Source organism: Alternaria incomplexa (assembly GCF_024043165.1).
Source record: "Alternaria incomplexa strain BMP 0042 chromosome Unknown scaffold_9, whole genome shotgun sequence".
NCBI classification, from domain to species: Eukaryota; Fungi; Ascomycota; class Dothideomycetes; order Pleosporales; family Pleosporaceae; genus Alternaria; species Alternaria incomplexa.
The window spans coordinates 840-22,602 of NW_026249858.1; the positions used below are offsets into that span (position 1 = coordinate 840).

Genomic DNA, 21,763 nt, shown 5'->3' on the forward strand with positions numbered 1-21,763 from the left:
ATGCCACCCATCTTCACTATGCGCTGTTAGCTATGGCCAGGCACAGGCAAACTCAGAGCCTTACGCTTGTCTAATGTTGAAGGGCCATGTGCCCCTTGAGGCATTGAACCGACTGGTACTGGCATCTTGTAGCTCTGCAGCGTCGGATGGTGAGAGAAGGCAGGAGGGGAGTTTGAGTGTCCCACTTGAAGCTGCAGTCTCGCCCGCCGCGGCTCATCAACGCCAAGACGAAACCACCGAAATCCGGGGAAAACGCAGCCATGGATGCACGAGGAAGCTACTGCTGGGCATGTCGACACGACGTCAGCAGATGCAGTGGCACGCAAGAGGTACAGCGCGTTCAGCCCCTACATGAGGCTTTGGTGGTTTCCACAGACTCCCTTGACCTGACACGACGGCGCTGCGCACGTGACCTCTGCAACGGCTGCCCAGGTGGCCCCTTCAGTCCAGGGCTGGCGGGAATGAGGCGAAATAGTTTCAACCACGGCTTGACATCTCCACCGCGCGCGTGTTGGACGTAGCCGCAGCATCTGCCTCGTTGCGTCGTGATTCTGCTCGTGCTGCCCCCTACTCGACGTCGCCATTGCGCCTGAGCCGTCGTGTCGCCCAGCTGGCCAGTAAGCGTTGCAGCGTCCCCAAGGCCCGAACAGGACCTCCTGCTCGTCGAAACACGCTCCCCCATCTATACTGCCCACCACAACCATCACGCAGCCCGTCCCGTGGCCTCAGCTGCTACTCACCCATCCCAGAGACGCTGCTGCTGCATCCTCCGCCTGTCTGCAGCGCCTTGCATCGCTGCGACGTCGCACGGGCTCTCCCCGGCCAGCACACGAACGACAGAAGACGACGACGACGACGGCGGCAAACCCCCAAGCCCACCCGCGACGCCCATCCCGGACACCGGCATCGAGCGCGACGCATGCGTGCATAGCCGACGTCGCGAGGCCTCTTTGTTGTTGTCGCTTGCTCTCGGCGTCGTCACGCTGGTGTCGCGCCGCTAAATTCGGACAAGACGGGAATCGTGCAGGAGAGGAAAAGTGACGCCGGACCCCAAACACGCCCACCTCCTTCCCTCCGCCGCACACGACCTCGCCAATGACGGCAGTTGCGCCCCCCGTCAACTACCAGAACATCAATCGGCAGGCATGGAGCGCTGAGGGCGTGTCCAACGGTGGTGGCATGTTCATGCCTCGGAAGAGCGCCCAGCGGTCCAACTCGTCGTCGAGCCTCTCTTCACAGGCCTCGGGCACCTCGACTCTCTCTGCCTCGTCCTCTGCCTCGCAGCCAAACGGCACCCCCCAGCAGCCCGCCGGCACCGACTGGGCGGCCACCCGCAAAGCAAAAGCCCCCAAGGGACTATGGCCCGCGACCAAGACTGAGCCCATCGCCGGAATCACTGCCGCACGCCCCCAGCCCATCGCCTCTGCCGGCCCCGCCTCATCAGCCGCTTCGGCCATGAGTGCCCTGCAAGCCCCTTCCGCCATGGTTCCCTCACAGCACAATGGCCAGGTCCCGGCCCAGCAACAGCCCAACGGCGCCCAACGCGCATCGCCCCAGGAGAGCACCGCCGTACTGCACCTGGTCCCCATGAACGGCACCTTTGAGCGCAAGACCATCACCGTCCCCTTCTTCCCCGACGTCCTCCGCATTGGCCGCCAGACCAACAACAAGACAATTCCCACGCCACTCAATGGATACTTCGACTCCAAAGTTCTCTCGAGACAACACGCCGAGGTATGGGCCGACCGCCAGGGCAAGATCTGGATCCGAGACGTCAAGTCGTCGAACGGCACCTTTGTCAACGGCTCCCGTCTGTCGCAGGAGAACAGAGACTCTGACCCCCACGAGCTACGCGAGCAGGACATGCTGGAACTCGGAATCGACATTGTCAGCGAAGACCAGAAGACCATCGTTCACCACAAAGTCGCCGCGCGCGTTGAACATGCGGGCATTTATGCACGATCCAGTAGCGACATGATCGACCTCAACTTCGGCGAGCTCGAAGGACCCCAGCTCTCTAATATGATGAGCCCCAACGGCCAACAGCAAATGGCGAATATGCGTGGTCGCACGCCCAGCCAAGGCTCTGTCAACGGTCAACGACTCCCGGGCCCGGGCGCCATGGCCAACTACCCAAACGGCATGCAGCAACCCCGACACCCCAATTTCTGGCTACAACCCATCACAATGGAGCAGGTTGTGAAGAAGCTCAATGTAAGTGCGACCTAGCTACTCGTGGTACCCCTCTCTAACAGCCTTAGACCGAAATCAAGGCAGCAAAGCAGCAGTCGCAGGACCTCCAGCAGACTCACCACTACATCAATGCTATCCTCTCCGCAGACACCAAGAAGGAACCCGCGAAGGCCTCGCCAATCAACCAGGCCAGAATATCGCCGATCAAAGACGGCAGCATCAAGGCGAGATTTTCAGATCCGCCTGCGCCCCCACCACAACAGCCTTTACCCGAAAAGCCCGACGTTGCATCGTCCCTTAGGAGGTCCGACACCGAACGTCCAAAGACAGCGTCACCGGTGCGCTCTGACGCACAGCTGTCTACACTCACAGAGGCCTTGACTAGTGCGAAGAAAGAGATCGAAACGCAGGGCATGCGGCTGCGTGACTTGGAGACCTTGTTGAACGAAGAGCGTCGCGCAAGGGAAGACGCAGAAGAGCGAGCAGCCCGCCTCGAGCGGGAGACAACCAAGGACCAAGGAGACACAGAGACTATCCTTGGCGAAGATGAGACGCCCGAAACCGAGGCAGCCGATACACAGCGCGAAGAGCTCACTGATTCAGATAACGGGCCCACATCTCCCGCCAGCGCCGAGGACGCCACTGCTCGCTTACAGCAACGCCTGGAGCTCATGATGTCCGAGATGAATGAGATGAAGCAGCAAATGGAGCGGTACCGGGAAAGAGCCGAGACAGCAGAGGCCGATCGCAAAACCTTGGCAGAGATGATCGAAAACATCAGAGAAGACAATGCAAAGACTGCTGGCAAGGAAGCTCAACGGCGGAGCAGAAGCAACAGTGCATCCGCAAGAGCGAGCAGTAAGACTGGCGTTGAGGGCTCAGACGATGAGGCCGAGCAAGGTGAAATCACCATCATCAAAGAGAAGGACCTCGACGAAGACGGCCCAGAAGTATCACTTCCCAATACGAGGGAACAAAACGGACATTCTGTTGAGCCAAACGGTTCAAAGCAGTCAGGGAAGGCGAATTCCTTGGTTGCCCATCGGCCTGATCGAGCTGCCATGTACTATGGCGGTCCGGTTGGGGCCATGGTAACAGTCGTTGCAATAGGTGTCGCGGTCATGGCCATGCTCAACCAGTATCCCAAGGCCGAACGTTGAAGAGACAAATGCCAAAGTCTTTTATCACTATGCTAGGAAAGACTGGCTTTGTGAGGCGCCACCTCAGCGATCGGGCCCAGGAAGAGCATACTGAGCGTCAACGCTTGAGATGTTCTGCCGCGGAATTCTGGGTTATACGCCGATGCCAGACTACTGTCATTCTCATCAAGGCCATTCGCTGCGTTACACTACGATGCCCACTTATGGATGGCTCGCAGCAACATCATTGTTAGGCTGTTCGCGACGCAATGTTGCACGATGGTAGCACCTCCACGATGTCGTGACTAATCGCAAATGTTCCGCAACAGAACCACCCACACAACTACCCAAACTATCCATGTCACCGCACTTGTCTCAGATGAGACAACTGCGGCTGGAGAAATACCGTTATACCGAATCACCACAGCAGACTTTCTTTCCTTTCGGCGTAGTTAACGGGTAATGCATCTGTATCTTTCGTTCTACTGGCGTTCAGGACTCACAGTGTCAGCCTCTGACCTCCCAGGCGTTTATCTCTTTCGGAAGGGTGGGAAGCATTGAAGGATTCTTTCGAGGCCAAACAGTCATTCACTGCGGTCAGCGAGCCATGAACCTTTTCTTTTGTAAACACGACTATCTTTTCCTTTGCGTCTCCTTTTTTTACTGGCTTGGGACTTGGGGGATCCGTGATGAATAGGTGGGCAGAGAGATTGGGATTAGGAGAGCAATCGGAGAACACATACACTTCAACGACACAAACATGACTCGCGAACTATGTTGTAAATTGCCTGGGTATCTACTTTACACTAATGAACCAAGACTGTCGTGACGCGTGAGAACTACATTACTAAGCCGATAGTAACAGTGACAGAACTCAAAATGCGTATCCTCGTCTCCGGCACATCATCTGCATCCTCCGCTACTTGGCCCATCTCCTCTTCCCTACCCTCGTCTTCTGCCATCCGATCCCCGGCCTCAACATCATCAATCGCACTCACATTCCCCATCTCAATCTTGACCCAACAATCCTCTTCGCCCTGAAAATGCAATCCTATCTCCAACGCCCTCGGTATCGCCCGCCCTGTCGCTTTAACATGGACGTTTTCTCGCTTCCCATCTCGAGTCCCACTTCCACCCACACCATCTGCACAGCCCTTATTCCTACCACGACCGTCACTACCCTCTCTACCCATCGCGCCTGCGATCTCAGCCTCCACATCCCTCGCTTCTAACCGTCCATTTGCTTGCGCATATCGTCCCCCGCCTTTCCCTTCTCCTCCTCTTCCCGCCTTATTCAAGGACGCGGCAGATTGCTTCTCGCGCTTGGTTATCTGCGTGAGTAGTTTCCGGATCCGTTTCAGGGCGGGTACGTACGGTGACGTGGCGGTTATGTATAGGGCTTTTGGGGAAGCGGATGAGGAAAAAGGAGTTGGTAAAGGTGCGTGGAGAAGTGGCCGGGTGCTTATTGTTGTGTCTAGGGATTTTGTTAGATTTGGTCTATCTGTGAAACGGGGTCTACGTACTTTTGGGCAGTCTGGCGAGCTTTTGGTGGGGTTGATGGGTTGCGGAGCGAGGCTTGGAAGGTTGCTTTGCTGGCGCAGACTTTGAGGGAGAGTCCTTTGCGTGAGACGCTCGTTTTGGTGGGTTCGTCTGCTTTTCTGTAGCGGTGGCGGACGAGGTGATGTTGCTGGAGGGTGCTTGCGGCTGTCCACATGGTGGTGTCGCATCTGTCATGGCTACATCCTCCGGCTGTTGAGGCTGGTTATGGGGTTTGACTTGTCCGTTGATTGATCGCTTGATCCCTGCCATGATAGTGCAATGAACAGAGCGGGGACTCGTGGTTGTGCGTAAGATGCAGTCGATGTCCTCGCAGTCGCAAAGTCAAGTCGCGTCGCGTTACAAAACCTTATCGATAAGTCGATACCAAGGTCCCAGACCCCAGACACTCATCTCGGAAGACTTGCGACGACAGTAATGGCAAGCTCTATCCCGCAGAAGCTGCACCATATCCACCTACGAGGCCTTGTTTCCTACGCAACAGCAGCTCGCCTTCAAGAATCTCTCGTATCGCGCTTTCTCGCCTCGAAACCGCCACTCAATGCGTCCCCACCACCACCACCACACATCATAACCACTGAATTCACACCCGTCTACACATGCGGTCGACGAGAAATTGGCAATGTCTCCCCAGACCAACAAACCTATCTGCGCGCCAATAACCGCGCCTCCTTTATCGAAGCCCTGCGCGGCGGCCAAACCACCTTCCACGGCCCCGGTCAACTAGTCGCGTATCCCATCATCGACCTGCGTACCCATAGACTCACACCTAGAAACTACGTCTGCTTATTAGAAAAGAGCCTGATAGCTACCTGTGCGAAATACAGTATCAAAGCCATGACAACAGAGCATACAGGTGTCTGGACGAGTCCAGAGGATAAGATTGCCGCCATTGGTGTGCATATGCGGAGGAATATCACGAGTCATGGGGTGGGGCTGAACGTGAATACGGATTTGTGGTGGTTTGACAGAATTGTGGCGTGTGGGTTAGAGGGGAAGAGGACGACTAGTTTTGAGAGGCAGGGTGTCGAGGGACAGAGCGTTGAGGGGGTTGGGGGGAGCTTCGTGGACGAGGTGGGCGGGAGGTTGATGGGTGTGGAGGGCGTGCGGAGGCTGGGTCAAGAGGAGGTTGAGGCGTTATTGGAGAGTTCAAGAGGCGCATGAGCATGTTCGACAGTCTTGACATCACGCATGTGGGCTTTATGCTACCCGCCGACTGACACTTGTGTATGATGGTGCTCCCTTCGAGGTGAAGGCCTGATTAGTGTAAGTGGACCGAACCTTCAAATGTTGATGTCAGAGTCGCATTGCAGGAAAGAGCAAGTGAGGTGCGTCCTTTGCCAGACCGGAATTACGAGCTACGTCACCGTCACCATCACCATCACCATCACTGTGGTTGCAGCACGTGTCAGCGGCACGGCAGCTATGCGAGCGACTCAAATCGACATTACAACACATTCAGAGTTCTAGATTGAAAGCGCTCCTAAGTAAACATCAAGAGAAGACGCCTCGTAAGAAGAGAAGAGGCGCACCACGAGAAACACTAGGGAAATAAGCACAAAGTGGAATGTGATCTTTTATATCGAATGAAGTCGTGCTAGCCTATCTAGCCTTACTTTGTAACGCGGATGCATACCATTTTGGACGCGAGATCTACAGATACGTTGCTGAGAAGTGGGTTGGTGACCAGAACTCATGTCAATCGTCTGAAGGGTATCTAGTTAGCAAGGAACTGACATGGAAACGGACATGAATTGGAGAAACTATGCGGGTATCGCTCGTTAGGCATATCTGTTCTACAGGTATCCGATGCAGCCCATATCATCGTAATTTTGAAGAGAGAAAAAAAAAGACGAGGTTCTATCCAGCAAGACAATCAAACAGCATGAGGATGAATCTCCTTCTGTCTGTGTCTCCACCACTTCTTTTCCGTGTCCCCCTCCCTCAATCCCCCTTCACTATCCCGGTCCACACTCCTCGCACTCGCACTTCCGCTTCCCCTCGCAAAAACTACCGAATTGTTCCCTAATGCACCTTTCACGTTCACAGTCCCTCTACTCACAACACCACCACGATTTCGCCACTGGCCAGCCTGCAACTCATACACGTCCTCTTTTTCGCCAGCCAGTTCCTCCAGTCTTGCTCTCTTCGACTCTGGAACAAGAAAACTGGTAAGCATACCCAGGAACATGAAGAGCGCGAAAATCTGCATTACACCGTGGATCCAGGGTGTAGGATTGTCATGCGTAGCCCCCCTCTTGATCATGGGTGCAAAGAAAATCTGTGCGAACACGGCGCCTAACTTGCCCATTCCTGCGCTGATTCCATGGCCTGTACATCGTACCCTAGTCGGAAAGATCTCGGCTGGCGCTATAAAAGTCGTGGCATTGGGCCCGAAGTTGAAGAAGAATTGTGCTAAGACGTATAGTACTAGTAAGTGGGTTTTTGTGAGGCCTTGCCAGGCGAAGCCAAGAACACAGAAGATGATGGTCAGGATTCCGAACCCGGCGATTTGAATGGGTTTGCGGCCTATGGTGTCGACGGTGAAGACGGTGAGCCAGTAGCCAGGAAGGGCACCGGCGCAGATGAGCACAATTTGCCCTGTGGCCATGTTACGTAGGTAGAGGTAGAGGTTTGCGCGTTGGTCGAAGCCCATAGTCGACATCAGTGATGCAGAGGAGAAGCCAAGACCATAGAAGGCCATGTCTAAAAATCTGTGTGAATGTCAGCTTGTTCTATAGCTAAAGTAGTAAATTGCTGCACATACAACCAGGACATAGAGGTGCCGAATAGGCGAATAGCTTGGCGCTTCTGTGAGTAAAACCGCAGTACTTCCATCAACGTAGGCCGCGGCGTCTTGTACTTGTTCATCTCGTTACGCGTCTTCGCCTGTGTGACTGGATTGACCACGTTACCCTGCTTACCATAGCGGTATTTTCGCGCATCAACTGAGGCCTTTTCAACATCGTATAGCACATCAAACGTGTATCGTGGCGTTTCCGGTACTGTGAGTCTGTAGTACAGCGCGAACCAGGCGGGAATGCCACCGAAGGCGATGATAATGCGCCACATCTTGTCAACATGCATGGAGCATTGCCCGACGCATTGTCCAACGTTAGCTACCACGATCAAGTGGTCTTTGTAGACTATGACTACGATGAGAGTTACTAAGGCGGCTGCAAGTTGGCCGAGGCCTTGCATGGCGAAAACGGCGGCGATGATGCCTCCCCGGTATCTGGTACTGGCAAATTCTGCCGTAATAACTGCACTAAGCGGGTCTGATGTATGATTAGCGTATCATCGACAAGAGGATATGGAACTGTTGCATGGAACGTGTACGTACAGTCACCACCTACGCCGATTCCCATTACAACTCTGTAAAAGATGAGCACACCCACGATGGAAAGGGTCGCTGATTCACCGCAAAGCGATTGTGCGAGTGTTGTGCAGATAATAATCATCAGCTCTACTCCGTACATCTTCTTCCTTCCTAGAACATCGCCCAAGTACCCAAAGATACATTGGCCGAAGATGGCGCCGGCGGACGTAGCGACTTTGATGGCTGTATCGGCATCATGGGGCATGACGCCTTGGTGTTCCGTATCTTGCCAGTACACAATTCCTAGCAGGATGACAGCTAGGTTTATGGCGAACAGCTGAAGATATCATTAGTCAGCTTTCAGCATTGTCGTTCATGTTACTGTCAGACTCACAGAGTACGCATCGGTGAAGAAACCAATGCCTGTCACGACTGCTAGTCGTATATGATACCAGCCGAAGGGCGCCTTGTCTACCTCGGCGAGGGCCATCCGCCGGCGCTCATTGGGGTCGGCAATATGTGTCTGACAGACTTGTCAGATACAAGAGAAGATGGTAGGGTCCGAGCCACCACGTACATAGACTCCGGGTACATCGCGATACGCCGCATTTCCGACTCGTCCAAACGAAAGCATAGGTGGCAGCGGAGATGGACACTCTGGAGGGGAACGGCCGCCGCGGTCCAACGACGTCCATAAGAGAGGATGCAATGAAAGGATATGTCAGCGAACAGCCGCAGGATGTGCGAAAGGTAAGTAAGGCAACGCCAGGCCCATGCCGAGTTCCCAACATGGGGATGGCGAGAGGCTCGATATCATGCCGCTTGGAGTCAATTGGTAGACACTCGCGATCGGACTCAGCATGACATGCCGTGTGAGGGCGCGAGTTCACGTTGTCGGAGGCTCGCTTGCGATTGGCTGGCTGGCTCGGAAGCCCAAAACGGCCCCATGTCGCTTTGGTGACTGACGGCACGCCTCGAGGTCGAAGTCGGCAGTGGCTTCGCGGGAGGACTTTTTGAGAGTCAGGGAGTCGGTGCCGTGGACCAGTGTGCTGGGATGGGACCGACGCTGGGACGAGAGGCGCTAACGGTAGCGGAGGCGCACGTGCATGGAGGTCCACGGGTGGCATTGCCCGCAGACAGACTACTGGACCTTGGCCGCCGTGACACAACACCATGGAGGACCCAGAGCCATCCTCTCCGGGTCTCGCGTCCTCCAGCCCTGCACTCCCACGGGCGCCTGCCCGCGCCGACACGACGCAGAAGACGCAGGCGACGCCAGACACTGCCCGCCAGACATCGACGCTGACGACGGCGGACCTCGCGCCCGGCACGGCAGCCACGGATCCCTCGCTGCCCAGATATCACGTCCGCGCCCCGTCGACGGCGCTGAAGCTCGACACGGACCTCGCCATCGCCTCGAACCCCAACTCGGCACGCTCCCTCGACCCCGCCAATCTGGAGCCCAGCGGGAGCGACGCGCTGCGGCAGTCGGCCACGGCGCCGATTGCCATCCAGGACAGCGGCTATCTGAGGACCGCCTGGTCGACTGCCAGTCTCGGCTCGCTGTCGCCCTCGTCCGCCATCTCGTCGCCAGCGCTGGCTGCGCTGGGCGACATCACCCCGCTTCCCTCGCCCCTGGTCATGGGCGACTCGCCCGGCCCATGGCAGCGCGCCGACCATCGTCCTCGCTCGCGCGGCATCTCGGCCGCCTCGCGCGACGACGCCTTCGCCATCTTCGCCAAGGGTACCCTGTCGCCCTCGCCCTCGCTCAAGAAGAAGGGCTACTCGGGCCTGAAGGCCGCTGCCATGGAGGCGGCCGCCGCAAACTCGCAGCAGAGGAACGAGGCTGCTCGCGAGCGCAACAGGAGCATCAGCGAGTACACCCCGGACTCAATGCACAACACCCGTCCTCGGCACGTCTCGGTCGTCGACACGGACCCCGCCATGCAGCAGCGCATGAACCGCGAGACATATCTGGCGACGCAGCGAGGCCTCGTCCCCGCCAATGTGCCAGCCGGCCTTCCCACCCCGCCCGCGAGCAACGCAAGCAACCGCAGTGTTACCGACACCGAGGAAGACGACGTGACCGAAGATGACAAGACTCAATATATAGTGGTGCGGTGTGGCCCTCAAAAGACGAAGAAGCTCTGGCGCCCTGTCCGCCAACTGGGGCAGGGCACCTTCAGTAAAGTCTACCTCGCAACCTGTGAGAAGACCAAAGCAAAGGACCCTCTCGATGAGAACGTTTTGGATCCACGGAAACTGGTCGCCATCAAGGTCGTCGAGCATGGCCCTGCCGGGGGTGCCGACGAAGAGCGCGTAGAACTAAGCCTCAAGCGAGAGGTCGAAATGCTCCGATCAGTATCGCACCCCTCTCTTGTCCATCTCCAAGCCTTCGATCACGATGACGCCCAAGCTCTTATTGTCCTTACCTACTGTCCCGGTGGTGATCTGTTTGATGTAGCCAGTGACCATCGCGACAAGCTGACTCTCGACATCGTCCATCGCGTCTTCGCCGAAATGGTCAGCGCTGTGCGTTATTTGCATACCCAACTTATTGTGCATCGCGACATCAAGCTAGAAAGTACTGCTTCCATTCTCTTTACCTTGCCACACTTCATCTGGTACGTTTCTTCGCTTCTACTCTGTACTAATGACATCCAGACGTCCTTCTCAATATTCCTGTGTCTACCGTGCCTCTACTCAAGAACCCACAGTGCCATCCGCATGCCATAGCGACACTCACGGATCTCGGCCTCTCACGACGCATCCCTACTCCTCCCGAGTCGCCTCTTTTGACAACACGATGCGGTAGTGAAGATTATGCTGCTCCGGAGATTCTCCTCGGTCAGCCATATGACGGCCGTTCAACTGATGCCTGGGCGCTCGGCGTCCTACTCTATGCTCTCATGGAAGGACGTTTGCCCTTTGATCCACCGCCAGGCAAGGCCGCGTCTCGTAGTAGAGCCGCTCACCGTATCGCCAGATGCGATTGGTCTTGGGTCAAATTCGGTGACGAAGACGGCGAGTGGGATGCGGAAAAGGGCAACGAGTGGGCTGGCGCTCGCGAGTGCGTCGAGGGTCTGCTGAAGAAGGCCTCACGTGGTCGCAAGAGCCTGGAGGACATTGAGAAGCTGGACTGGGTTCAGCAAGGCATTCAGGTCAAAGGCGGCTTGAGAATGAGACCGGAAGATGAGGTTGCTGAGATCGCTGCAGCTCAGATCTCGTCGAGGTGATCGCTAGTGAAGAGCGGAGATGCATGGGCTGCTGAACTCGAATGATAGGACGTCTACGTTTCGGGATATAGCCGAGCGACTTTTCAGCATCTCGTTTGCTAACTCTGTCCTTCCAAAGATCAATGAGCATAGAAGCTCCGCCAAGAAAGATCCATCATCAAATTTCAGCGTCTCTGTGGCAAGCCTCCATGCGCAGCTCGCCCCGGGGCTATTACCTTTCCTTTCTTACGACTATTCACTCTTACATTCGTTGTTCTACTGATATCCCATACCTGGTTCGCTTCTTCGTCTGGTTACACTTTGCTTCATCGTCGTTCAATCGGCTATTCCCTTTGCCGGCGTGGCTCCGCCTCTGTATGTTATGCCCAAGTTGGGTTGAATCTCTTTTTCCAACTTCTTCCATTAAATGGCATTTGAAAATACAATCCGAAACTGACTTAAGATAGCGCTAGCAAGCATGCCTTTTCTGACTGTTTTGTCGAATATTGGATTGAGCTGGCTTGGATAGAAGATCAATATAGCGGTTCTTCGCCCTTGCCATGTGGTTCTGTCGTGACTAGTGTAGCTGGAAGTATTGGATGACTATACGCGCATCGAATCTCACACTGACATACTTTCTCCATCACGCATAGTTCACTCTCACATTGATGAGTTAATATCGCGACCTACACACAAATACTAACCAATGCATGGGAAAGAGGAGTAACTATATGATGTTGATTGGTATTGAAAATGAAAATGCGACGATCCCGGGGTGAGGGAACAGATTTTGAACGTAGTACTAGCGACGGACTTTAACCTGTCTAGATATTAATTACGTCATCTTCGGCAGCAAATGCGCTTCCCCTTTCAATGCTATTCAAGGGCGCATCTAAACAGCGGATCTCGATTTAGCATTTTGCTAGACTCATTTCAAAATACTTGTGTATGCATCTTGGTTAGCGGTGGTACCCTTTGAGGAGGTGTTCCAAGGTTCGTACGTGGCTACACCTGGCCACCTCACGATAGGACCTTCGGAAATTCAAACAGCGCGTCACAATCGGACAAGGCAAAATGGAAATGGATATTAAGATTAAAGCAGTATGGCGTCCGCTATCCGCCGGTGACATTGCCAGCCTCGTCCAAGTAGCTGATAAGATCCATCCCGACCTCCCTGAAAGCGACGAAGTCTTCGCAGAACGCGCCAGGTTATTCCCGCAAGGCTGCCAAGGTCTCTTTGACGAAAACGGTGAAATTTGCGGATATATCGTCTCGCATCCCATTCGCAAATGCGAGCCCCCAGCTCTCAACCAGCTTCTCGGCGAAATCAGGCCGGATGCGGATCAGTACTACATCCATGACTTGGCTATTCTGCCCGCATTCCGTAGATATGGGCTCGCGCATCAATGTCTTCACGAGATCTTGGAGATTGTTGCTAAGGGATATGCAACTACTGGTCTTGTTTCCGTCTATGGTACAGGAGACTTTTGGGGTCGATATGGTTTCAAGGCACCAGTAATCGATGAGGTATTGGAGGGGAAGGTTCAAGGTTATGGGAATGATGCGGTGTATCTTGAACGCAAGAACGAGTCGTAGACATTCGAGTGAAGAATGCATAGAGCGAGCTGTTTCAATCGGGATAGGAAGCAGCGTCTTTCAAAGCCGACAGAGAAAAATTCACACTATATTGCAACGGAATTCTTCAACTTGTATGCATCACCCTCTCCAGGCGACTAAGTTGCGTGTGCTGGCACGGATTTTGGCAGACGCCAGAACTCCACAACGCCGATACATTATTCTCGTGGATAGGGAATGGCATATCACCACGAAAGTGTTCTTTTCCAGTGGCTTAAATAACTCGATAACCTTATTCCTCGACTTGAAATGCTATCACAGACACTGCAGATCGACAGTGTTCAATCTCGCTCGTCCGTGCCAAGACCAGTTCGTAAAGTCTACCTGCAACTGTGTAATCTACATACGAGGTAATCAATGTGGTCTAATGTGGGGTATATTCTGGGGTATTTGTATTGAGTCAAAACGCGTGTCAGAACCCAGCGTTACTTTGCATGGGGGCACATGGAGGGTCAGTGTAGGTTGCTCCAGTTGTGCCCCCACGGAGGACGCTGAGGAGACTTGCCATAGGTCTGGAAGGGAGGGGAATCGCGAAACAGGCCGGCAAGCCATCAGGGACTGGAATTGTTAAGACGAGGGAGATCAAGAATGTGGCCTTGCCAATGCTCCCAGTCAATGGCCGAGAGCTGTAGGAAGATGGGCCGTGGAAATGAAGGTGGGATGTTTCGAGCCGCGAAACTGGAGAGACTCCAATTGCATGGAGAAATATGCGAGTGCTACGCATCAGGTGGTTGGGACGGGCTTGCTTTATTCATGGACATGGATCTGTAAAATAGCTACTGGAAGTGGTACTGATATGATAACGATGCGATATTCGGTAATGATCATCTCAGATTTTACAAAGCGTCTGCATTGCCTCTTTTGTGCTTTGCGACGTCTCTTTGACCACCTTGATGATGTCTTTGAATCTATTTATTGTTAGCCCACCTAGTCCATAATAGATGACCCTTCGACACTGCAATTCCACTTACTCGGGTGTACTAGCGTCCCCAACGTATTCGTACATGAAGCTCTCACTAGTGGTCACCACGGCACCTTCATGGCGTAGCCTTGCCAAAGCGATCGGCACCTCTTCTTTATTACACGAGCTTACGCCATCAGCAATGACATAGACCTGGTGTCCGGCCCGGAGGAGATCGAGTGTGGTCTGAGTGACACAGATGTGGCTCTCGATGCCGACAATGATGCAGGAGAGTGGGCCAGAGGCGTTGAGCGAGTCTAGTGCTTGCTTGACTTCTGGTGTTCTACCATGAGTCAGCAAGTAGTATTGACGCACAGATCCCTTGTGCTGTGGCTTACACCATCGAAAACAATGTCTTGTCAAGATGACAGACTGTATTGATGCCATCAGGCTGATCCAGCTTCAGCTCCGGACATGTCTCGCCCAATCGCGCTACGGAGGCGGAAGGACTACGTCAGTACATGTCTCACATACGGTTCGTACAGCCGTAACCTACCTTTGTTCTGGGTAGTCGCGAAGACTGGAATGTTCAGTAATTTGCCTGAAAGGGTTGGTCAGCAGTAAGCACGCGGGGCGGAAAGTATAATGAAAGGTTTTGGTGAGCCTGCCTGAGAGCTTCAGGCTGACGCTCAGCGGGTGGCAAGCCTAGAGGGTGGTGTTGGTGTCTTATTGGAGTTGGGACACGGTGTTGGACAAAAAATGTGGAGCATACTCGCTTTCAGCAACTTTTGTGCCGTGGAGACGACTTTGGGAAATTCATAAATGGCTGGACGAAACTTCTCTTGAAGATCGCAGATGCTGTAATGATATTAGAAGGGAATTGTCACGGCTGTGGTCTGCATACAAGAGGGCGGGGTTCGCTATGGTCCATCAGCTATTGTCGCACAAGATGTCGCTAAGCAGCCTACCAATGCGTCGCTGAGCCATGGCTGAAGAAAACGATCGAAGAGAAGGTCCACGAGCGGCGAACAATACAGATGGTCGTGGGCGGAGAAATGCCATAGTCGATGCGCCTCATGCGGAGATGCCTCGGCTGGAGGGAATGATATAGTCGCTTCCCCATCGGTGCAACGCGCCTGCCGTAGCCAAAAGGCCCCTTGCGCTTGCGCCTGCGTACCTAGGTAGCCGTGGACATGATGGGCACGGCCGTCACGTGATGAGCCGAAAGTCGGCATCTGAAACAGAGTCCGCCCGTAGCCAGTTGGGTGCGTATTTTGGAGCCCCAATTTACCGCGTCGAAACAAGTCGACAAACGCGAGAATGCCCGTCTTCTGACATCAAGACTCTGGCGGGTGGCTATACTTGGAACCGGAGGCGCGGGTACCTTGGTCATTACGAAATGCCGCCGTTGGTGCTGTCCCTGCGTCTGCTCCGGCGGTGATATACCGGTCAGATGCAGATGGGACAAGACCAGAAATACACGGTGACACAGGGTTGGTGAACAATGTCCGAGGCAGAGGACATAGCGGGCGGTCTGACTGCGATGCAGCAAGCCCCTACAATCTCACGAGTAGGCGTCATGTCCTATGACACGGGCTGCACGAGACAGGAGACGCCCATGCTGCGGCTTAACAGGAGTTCTACAGGAAGCTGTCATGCAGCGTAGAAGCACGGCGGAGTGGCCCGTTGAACACTACCGTCTCCGCACGGCCAGCCAGCACGGCCAGGGCTGATGACGGCTGACGGTGTGGCGTGGATTGTGCTTTTTCCCTTTTTCCCTTGTCCAGTGCTCTGGGCGCGGGGAAGGCCAGCGCCGCGGTGGTGATGGCGGTGGTGGTGGGAGTGCAAGGTGGTGTAGGCCAGAAAGACATCGGGCAGCCCCCCGCCATGGAGCAGCAGAGGATAGATTACATGGCGTGTTGTATGTGTATGGGCCATGGAGAAGGCGCCCCTGTCGCCGTCACACGTCCCAAAGCGCATTAGAGGCAGCCCTGTGCGTTCATCCCTCGTTAGGACCTAGGTGTGGCCCAAATGCCCATGCACATGCCTATGCCTATGCCCATGCATGCCGCTGCACTGCACACAACCTCACAGACTGTCGACCTCGTCCTCTGCACCGCTCCGCCCGCCGTCTGCAGTGCCTCGATTCCCGTCTGCGTCTGCATCCCGCCATTGTTTAGCGCTGACCGGCGGAACCACAGTCGACGCCGGATCCCTAGCACCTTCGCAGCGACGAGTGCGGACCAGGCTCTCACGGCAGGGGTTCACGCACCACCCTCTCACGACGCCGAATTCCGAGTACGCCCTCACCGCGGGCTCCTTCGCTCCAGCCCTCTGCCTTCACTTGCTCTGGAAGCATCTCTCTCTGCTCCCGCCCACGGCCCTAGCCCCCGAGCCGCCGCAGCCCCTCCGCGAGCACCGCCATTGCCATAGCCAGTGAGCGCCCACTAAAGTTTATGAGCGACCGCCGCCACAACAACCCACAATATCTCTACCTCCAACATCCCCAGCTCATTCATTCCGACCCTCGCCGGACCAAACCCTCCTCGCCCGCCCTCGCTGCCCCCGCCTACTCCCCCCTACCGCTCCCTCGACACCCACTGCACCCGCACATCCACTACGCCCACGTGCCGCCCCAGCTGCTGCTGCACCCCTTCCTGCAGCTCGCGCGTATCGACGAAGTGTATCCATCCGCCTCGCACACGCCCTTCCCCGCCGTAATTGTGTCTCCCCACTCGCTGAGCCCGCCGCCCCAGCGGGACTCAGGCCGCACCCTCTCCAAGAAGCCTCCCGTCAAGACGGCCCAGGCGCACAACAATACCACAGATGGGAATAAGGCTACACAGCGTAGCGTGCCCACCAGCGCGCCCACGATGACATCAAACCGTCTGCCAAATATGTCGAGCAAACGGGAAGAGGCGGGCGCCCAGACGCGCGCCCAGCGCCCGTCCATCGTCTCGCAGCACTCCAACTCCGTCCCCTCGACGCCCCTGCAGGTCGCCCGCAAATACACAACGCGCTCACGCTCCCCGTCGCCAAACGGCGGACTGGGCAGCCATTCGCCACGCTCCGTCTCGTCCGAAGCAAACGGCACCATGCCCACGCTGAGACCCGCGCGCCCATTCAAGTGCAGATTCGAGACCAACGTCGGTATGCTGGGCCGGAGACGCATGCCCTACCAATCAGACGAGATACTCGAAAGAACCAAAGAGGAGCCCAAGAAGAGTCTGGATCCCCACGAGGATGACAAGTTGAGCGGAGACATGCGAGAGCTATACGACCGGTTAGAGCCGAAACAGGAAGACACCCACATCCGAGAACGCTTCATAAAGAAGATGCAGGGCATACTCGAAACCGAGTTCCCAGGCACCAAGATCATGGTCCACGTCTTTGGCTCCTCTGGCAACATGTTGTGGACTTCCGAAAGCGATGGTATGTTCCAACCCGCATCAAAAGGCCCGCACTAACATGGACAGTCGACATTTGCATTCAAACGCCCATGAAAAGGCTCGAAGAAATGCACCCCCTGGCTGAGGCCTTGGACAAACGTACGTTGCCACCATGATTCAGCTTGACTTAGACTAATCTCCCTAGACGGCATGGAACGTGTGGTATGCATACCAGCAGCCAAAGTGCGGATTGTAAAAGTTTGGGACCCTGAGCTGCAAATCTCCTGCGACATCAATGTGAACAACGTCGCCGCAATCGAGAATACGCGCATGATCAAGACATACATCCAGCTGGACGATCGTGTTCGGCCGCTCGCTATGATAATCAAGCACTGGACAAAGCGCCGGATCCTCAACGATGCTGGTCAGTCTGCCGCATACCCGTCTCCTCCTAATCTAACATCGCTCAGGCATTGGTGGCACAATTAGCTCGTATACATGGATATGCTTGATCCTCAATTTCCTCCAGACCCGGGACCCACCGGTCCTCCCTACCCTGCATGACCTTCCCGATCGAGCGTTAGACGAGACAACCGGCCAGCCTTCATTATCGAGTTTCGCCGACGACGTCGACAGATTGAGAGGCTACGGAGATGACAATAAGGAAAGCTTGGGCCAGTTGCTATTCCATTTCTTCCGTCTCTATGGTCACGAAATCGACTATGAGAAAGAAACGATATCAGTACGTCAAGGCAAACGGATACCGAGAGAGGAGAAGGGGTGGCATCCTGGCGGTGGCCAGAAGGAAGGTGTCAATCGCCTCTGTGTAGAGGAGCCTTTCAATACCGATCGAAACCTTGGAAATTCCGCGGACGATTATGCATGGCGGGGCATACACCTGGAGCTCCGCCGCGCTTTCGACCTCCTTGCAGATGGCCAGCAGCTTGACAAAGCTTGCGAGCAATTTGAGTATCCGCCAGAAGAGAAGTCTAACGCGATCTTCAAGAAGCCGCAATCCCAGAAAGCCATCATTACCTCCAGCGTTCCGAACCGGAACGGACGAGGTGGCCCGAATTCGAGAGGAGGTAGAGGCGGCTTCAATCTAAAAGGCCAGCATGGAGGCAGTAGACGATCTTCCGGCAGCTCCAACTACGGTCAGGGCCGACCACCGTTTCTGCATAGTCCACCTATTCCAGCGAGCGCTGGTCCAGAATACTTCAGCTTTCCCCGAGGAATTCATGACCAGCTACATGACCAGCTGTATCAACAGTACCAGATGTTGGAAATGCAATCGAACTCTCTACGTGCTCAGCTTGCTGCTCAGCAACACGCTCAGCAAGCACATCAAGTGCGAGCCGCGCAGATGCACGCTCACGCCGTTGCCCAAGCACAAGCGCAGGGCAGAGCGTCTAACAGCACAAACGGATCGCCGCAGAAGTCGCCCTATGTGAATGGTCGACAAAGTCCTCGTTTGGCTGAGCGTGGGATACCGCCAAGCGCTCTTCCTCAGGGCTTCCTATACCATTATCCTGGCTTTTTTACTGCTCCCCAATCGGATCCCACTGGCTCCCAAGATGGGTCTCGAACCAATCCTTCTTCGCCATCTTTGAGCAACAGCATACCTGGTGCACACCGAGGAGTGCATCGCGCTTCGAATGCGAGCGAAACAAGTTCCCTTCGTTCGCATTCGCAGCCTCCTCGCAGTGCGGGACAACAGCCTATCATCGTGGGATATCCACCCGTACCCCAACTCGTTGATTCTGGAAGCTTTGCTGGCTATCCTATCGCACGATCTTCGCAGGATCTCTTGAGGCCGCAGATGACGTCGGATATTCCCACAAAACCAAATCTATCACAGCCGGAGTCGATTCCATCTTCCGATACCAGTTCGCCTAAGGAATATGTTGGCTATTATGTTGAGCCACAAGTACGCCCGCGACAAGAGTATTCTGTCCCATTGATTCCGTCATTTAGCGAACTGGCTCAGCGTCGCCGACGCGTATCGCCAGAGATCACGCAGCCGCTCCTGAACACTGCGTTACGTCGAGTGACACGGTCTCCTTCTCCGCTCGGACATATGCGAAGCTACTCTACTGGCGTGAGTCAGCCGAATGAGGTGACCACTCCTGAGCCGCGGAAATCACGTATCGACTCCGTCCGTCCACCTGTCGACAACGGTCCAGTCATCGTCAATGGCTCATTTCCAAGCCAGCCTCGTCACAGGAGCGACACGGTCGAAACTGTACCACCGGATATGCCATCTCAAGCTTCACTTGGGCTCTACGCGAATGACCAGGCCATACATCAGATCCAGCAACTCCAAGCACGTCAGCAACTGGTTCTCCAAGAGATGGAGAGACAAAAAGCAGTGCAAAACATGGGGCCTCCCATTGTTAATGGCTCCATGAATGGCAACCCACCGATGGAGACAAATGGCTTGACCCTCCCTGGCGAAGGTCAGCCATCATTTCCCCCGTTTAGTGAAGGCTGGATGAATTATGAGACCACAAATGGCCATCAAAGCGACCGTAGCGATGACATCTCACCAACTCGCACTGTTCCTCATCAGTGGGGTACCCCGACTTACACTAACGGTCTGCCTCCCCTGGAAACTTCAAACGCGCAGCGAGCACACCCTCAAGAGATCAAATCTGCAACCATACCACTGCTGTCTCCCGTATTTGAGACGCGTACGCCTTCCCCTACCGCCAATAGGTCGCCTGAGTCGAGCAAGCTTGTCAATGGTAACAACGGTCACAAGTCGCAGGCGAAGTCAAACAATCAGCAACATCGGCGTGCGTCGCTCACAGGTGCACCAAATGGTAACACCAAGGAGAACCGCAACGGGCAGCAGCAGAAGAGCATTTCAAGCAACGAGAGGATGAACAAGTCGAACGCAGCGGGGAACAGTCCCAACTCTTGGCAACAACAGCAACCCCGTAAGAAGGGAAAGAACAAGAAGCCAAGGGCGTCGGACCAGAAGGCATCGGGGGAGCCACTGCCCGTCAATGCTGCGGATCGCAAGGGTGGCTAGATGTTTGCATTTGCCATTGATGCGGAATTACCCATATTGCTATCCGATGGCTACCCACCATGTGCTTTTGGATAGTTGGAATACATCACAAAATTGTGCTTGAATATCGAGCAACGCAGGATCCGCTTGTAAGCCATATTGTGGGTTGGCAGAGCAGGCCAAGCTTTACGATGCCACCACGAGCATGCAAAAGGCGAGACGCCATAGGAACAAAAAGGAAAAAAAACGCAGGAAAACACCCGTCGGTCGTTTTACTCACCGAAAACATGTCGCTGACTTTCCTGTCATAATCAGCGGCACGAACCACGCGCTCGCGCAAAGCGCTCTGTGCTTCTTCCCATTTGCTCGGCGTTATTGCTCTTGCTACGCGCGACACATGCATGTTATCGCATCACCTTGGAGTTCTGTTTTCTTTGTACCTGTTTTCTTTGTTCCTTCAACGGCGCGGCGGTGTTCTCGGTTCAAACGGAATATCTCGGTACGCCACCAAAGCGTTGTTTTGTTCCCCTCTTTTCGGTCTCCTCTTGGCTCGCCAGTGTGCGGAACTCGAACCATGGGCTGGCTCATTTGCGATGTTTGTTACTGGTTAAGCAAATGGACATTGAAAGGAATTGAGTTATGTATAGATAAAAGATGAGCGGATTTGACCCTATTGGCTTGGCTTGTACAAGGCTGGGGCTCTCTGGGATGAGGTAGCGAAATGATAAGTTTACAAAGTCAATTCTTGATATCATGTGAGTCGTCTTGTGGCGTGTGGGGTTGGAGGAGGGATAATATAGAGGGCAAGATGGCTTCGATGTTGACTTTGCGGCCTATAACGATGGTTGGTGATGGTCTAGTACTACGTTTTCGCCCCACCCCAAACATTACAACTGTCTCTGCGCGTTCGCTGCGAGAGTTATGATGCTCTCAGCCCTCATACAGATGACAGTATACATACACATCCAAATTCGCATCTCGGCGGGCGCTAGCTGTAGGAACAGGCATTGATATTGTTCACCGTTTGTATTCACTTCTGGGTTCCTCAGTCCATGTCGTTACACATCCTCGACGGAATATTCTGCCGCTCCATGGTAGAAGCAAGCACGAATATTGAACACATCAATATCAAATAAAGTTATGTATCCTTGCGCAATCGAGGACATTTTACAGGTCGGGGAAGTGTATATTATGTTCTGTGGATGGCGTGAATATGCTGCATGTCTGTCGTGTGTGTAGGGTCGTTCTTGAGATGGAATTGATCAATGCCAGGTGTAGAGATGATTGCAGATGGACATATGTGGATGAGTAGTGTCGTTGCTGAGGTTGATACGCAGGATCCAAGCCAACGTTTAGAGGGTGGCCTCTCGAATAGGAACATACCTTGCTGATGGCATAACCA

The 21,763-nt window shown here is 54.6% G+C and overlaps 5 protein-coding genes across 5 annotated transcripts; 3 read left to right on the top strand and 2 right to left on the bottom strand.

Annotated features, from left to right (window-relative positions):
- Nucleotides 1-1,095: 1,095 nt before the first annotated feature.
- J4E90_006358 (uncharacterized protein) lies at nucleotides 1,096-3,353 on the top strand (the record flags this gene model as incomplete). Its single annotated transcript, XM_051435904.1, has 2 exons — nucleotides 1,096-2,214; nucleotides 2,262-3,353. The coding sequence occupies 2 exons, from the start codon at nucleotides 1,096-1,098 to the stop codon at nucleotides 3,351-3,353; spliced, it is 2,211 nt and encodes a 736-aa protein (XP_051289698.1).
- Nucleotides 3,354-6,765: 3,412 nt separating this feature from the next.
- Nucleotides 6,766-8,842, bottom strand: J4E90_006359 (uncharacterized protein; the record flags this gene model as incomplete). Its single annotated transcript, XM_051435905.1, has 5 exons — nucleotides 6,766-7,603; nucleotides 7,657-8,167; nucleotides 8,233-8,545; nucleotides 8,603-8,731; nucleotides 8,786-8,842. The coding sequence occupies 5 exons, from the start codon at nucleotides 8,840-8,842 to the stop codon at nucleotides 6,766-6,768; spliced, it is 1,848 nt and encodes a 615-aa protein (XP_051289699.1).
- A 539-nt stretch (nucleotides 8,843-9,381) lies between these two features.
- Nucleotides 9,382-11,444, top strand: J4E90_006360 (uncharacterized protein; the record flags this gene model as incomplete). Its single annotated transcript, XM_051435906.1, has 2 exons — nucleotides 9,382-10,792; nucleotides 10,873-11,444. 2 exons carry the CDS (start codon nucleotides 9,382-9,384, stop codon nucleotides 11,442-11,444), a joined length of 1,983 nt encoding a protein of 660 aa, XP_051289700.1.
- Nucleotides 11,445-14,025: 2,581 nt separating this feature from the next.
- Nucleotides 14,026-14,946, bottom strand: J4E90_006361 (uncharacterized protein; the record flags this gene model as incomplete). The annotated part of the gene is made up of 5 exons (XM_051435907.1): nucleotides 14,026-14,302; nucleotides 14,494-14,560; nucleotides 14,732-14,817; nucleotides 14,864-14,879; nucleotides 14,928-14,946. 5 exons carry the CDS (start codon nucleotides 14,944-14,946, stop codon nucleotides 14,026-14,028), a joined length of 465 nt encoding a protein of 154 aa, XP_051289701.1.
- A 1,469-nt stretch (nucleotides 14,947-16,415) lies between these two features.
- J4E90_006362 (uncharacterized protein) lies at nucleotides 16,416-20,382 on the top strand (the record flags this gene model as incomplete). The annotated part of the gene is made up of 4 exons (XM_051435908.1): nucleotides 16,416-17,391; nucleotides 17,436-17,507; nucleotides 17,554-17,772; nucleotides 17,819-20,382. The coding sequence occupies 4 exons, from the start codon at nucleotides 16,416-16,418 to the stop codon at nucleotides 20,380-20,382; spliced, it is 3,831 nt and encodes a 1,276-aa protein (XP_051289702.1).
- Between the last annotated feature and the right edge of the window lie 1,381 nt (nucleotides 20,383-21,763).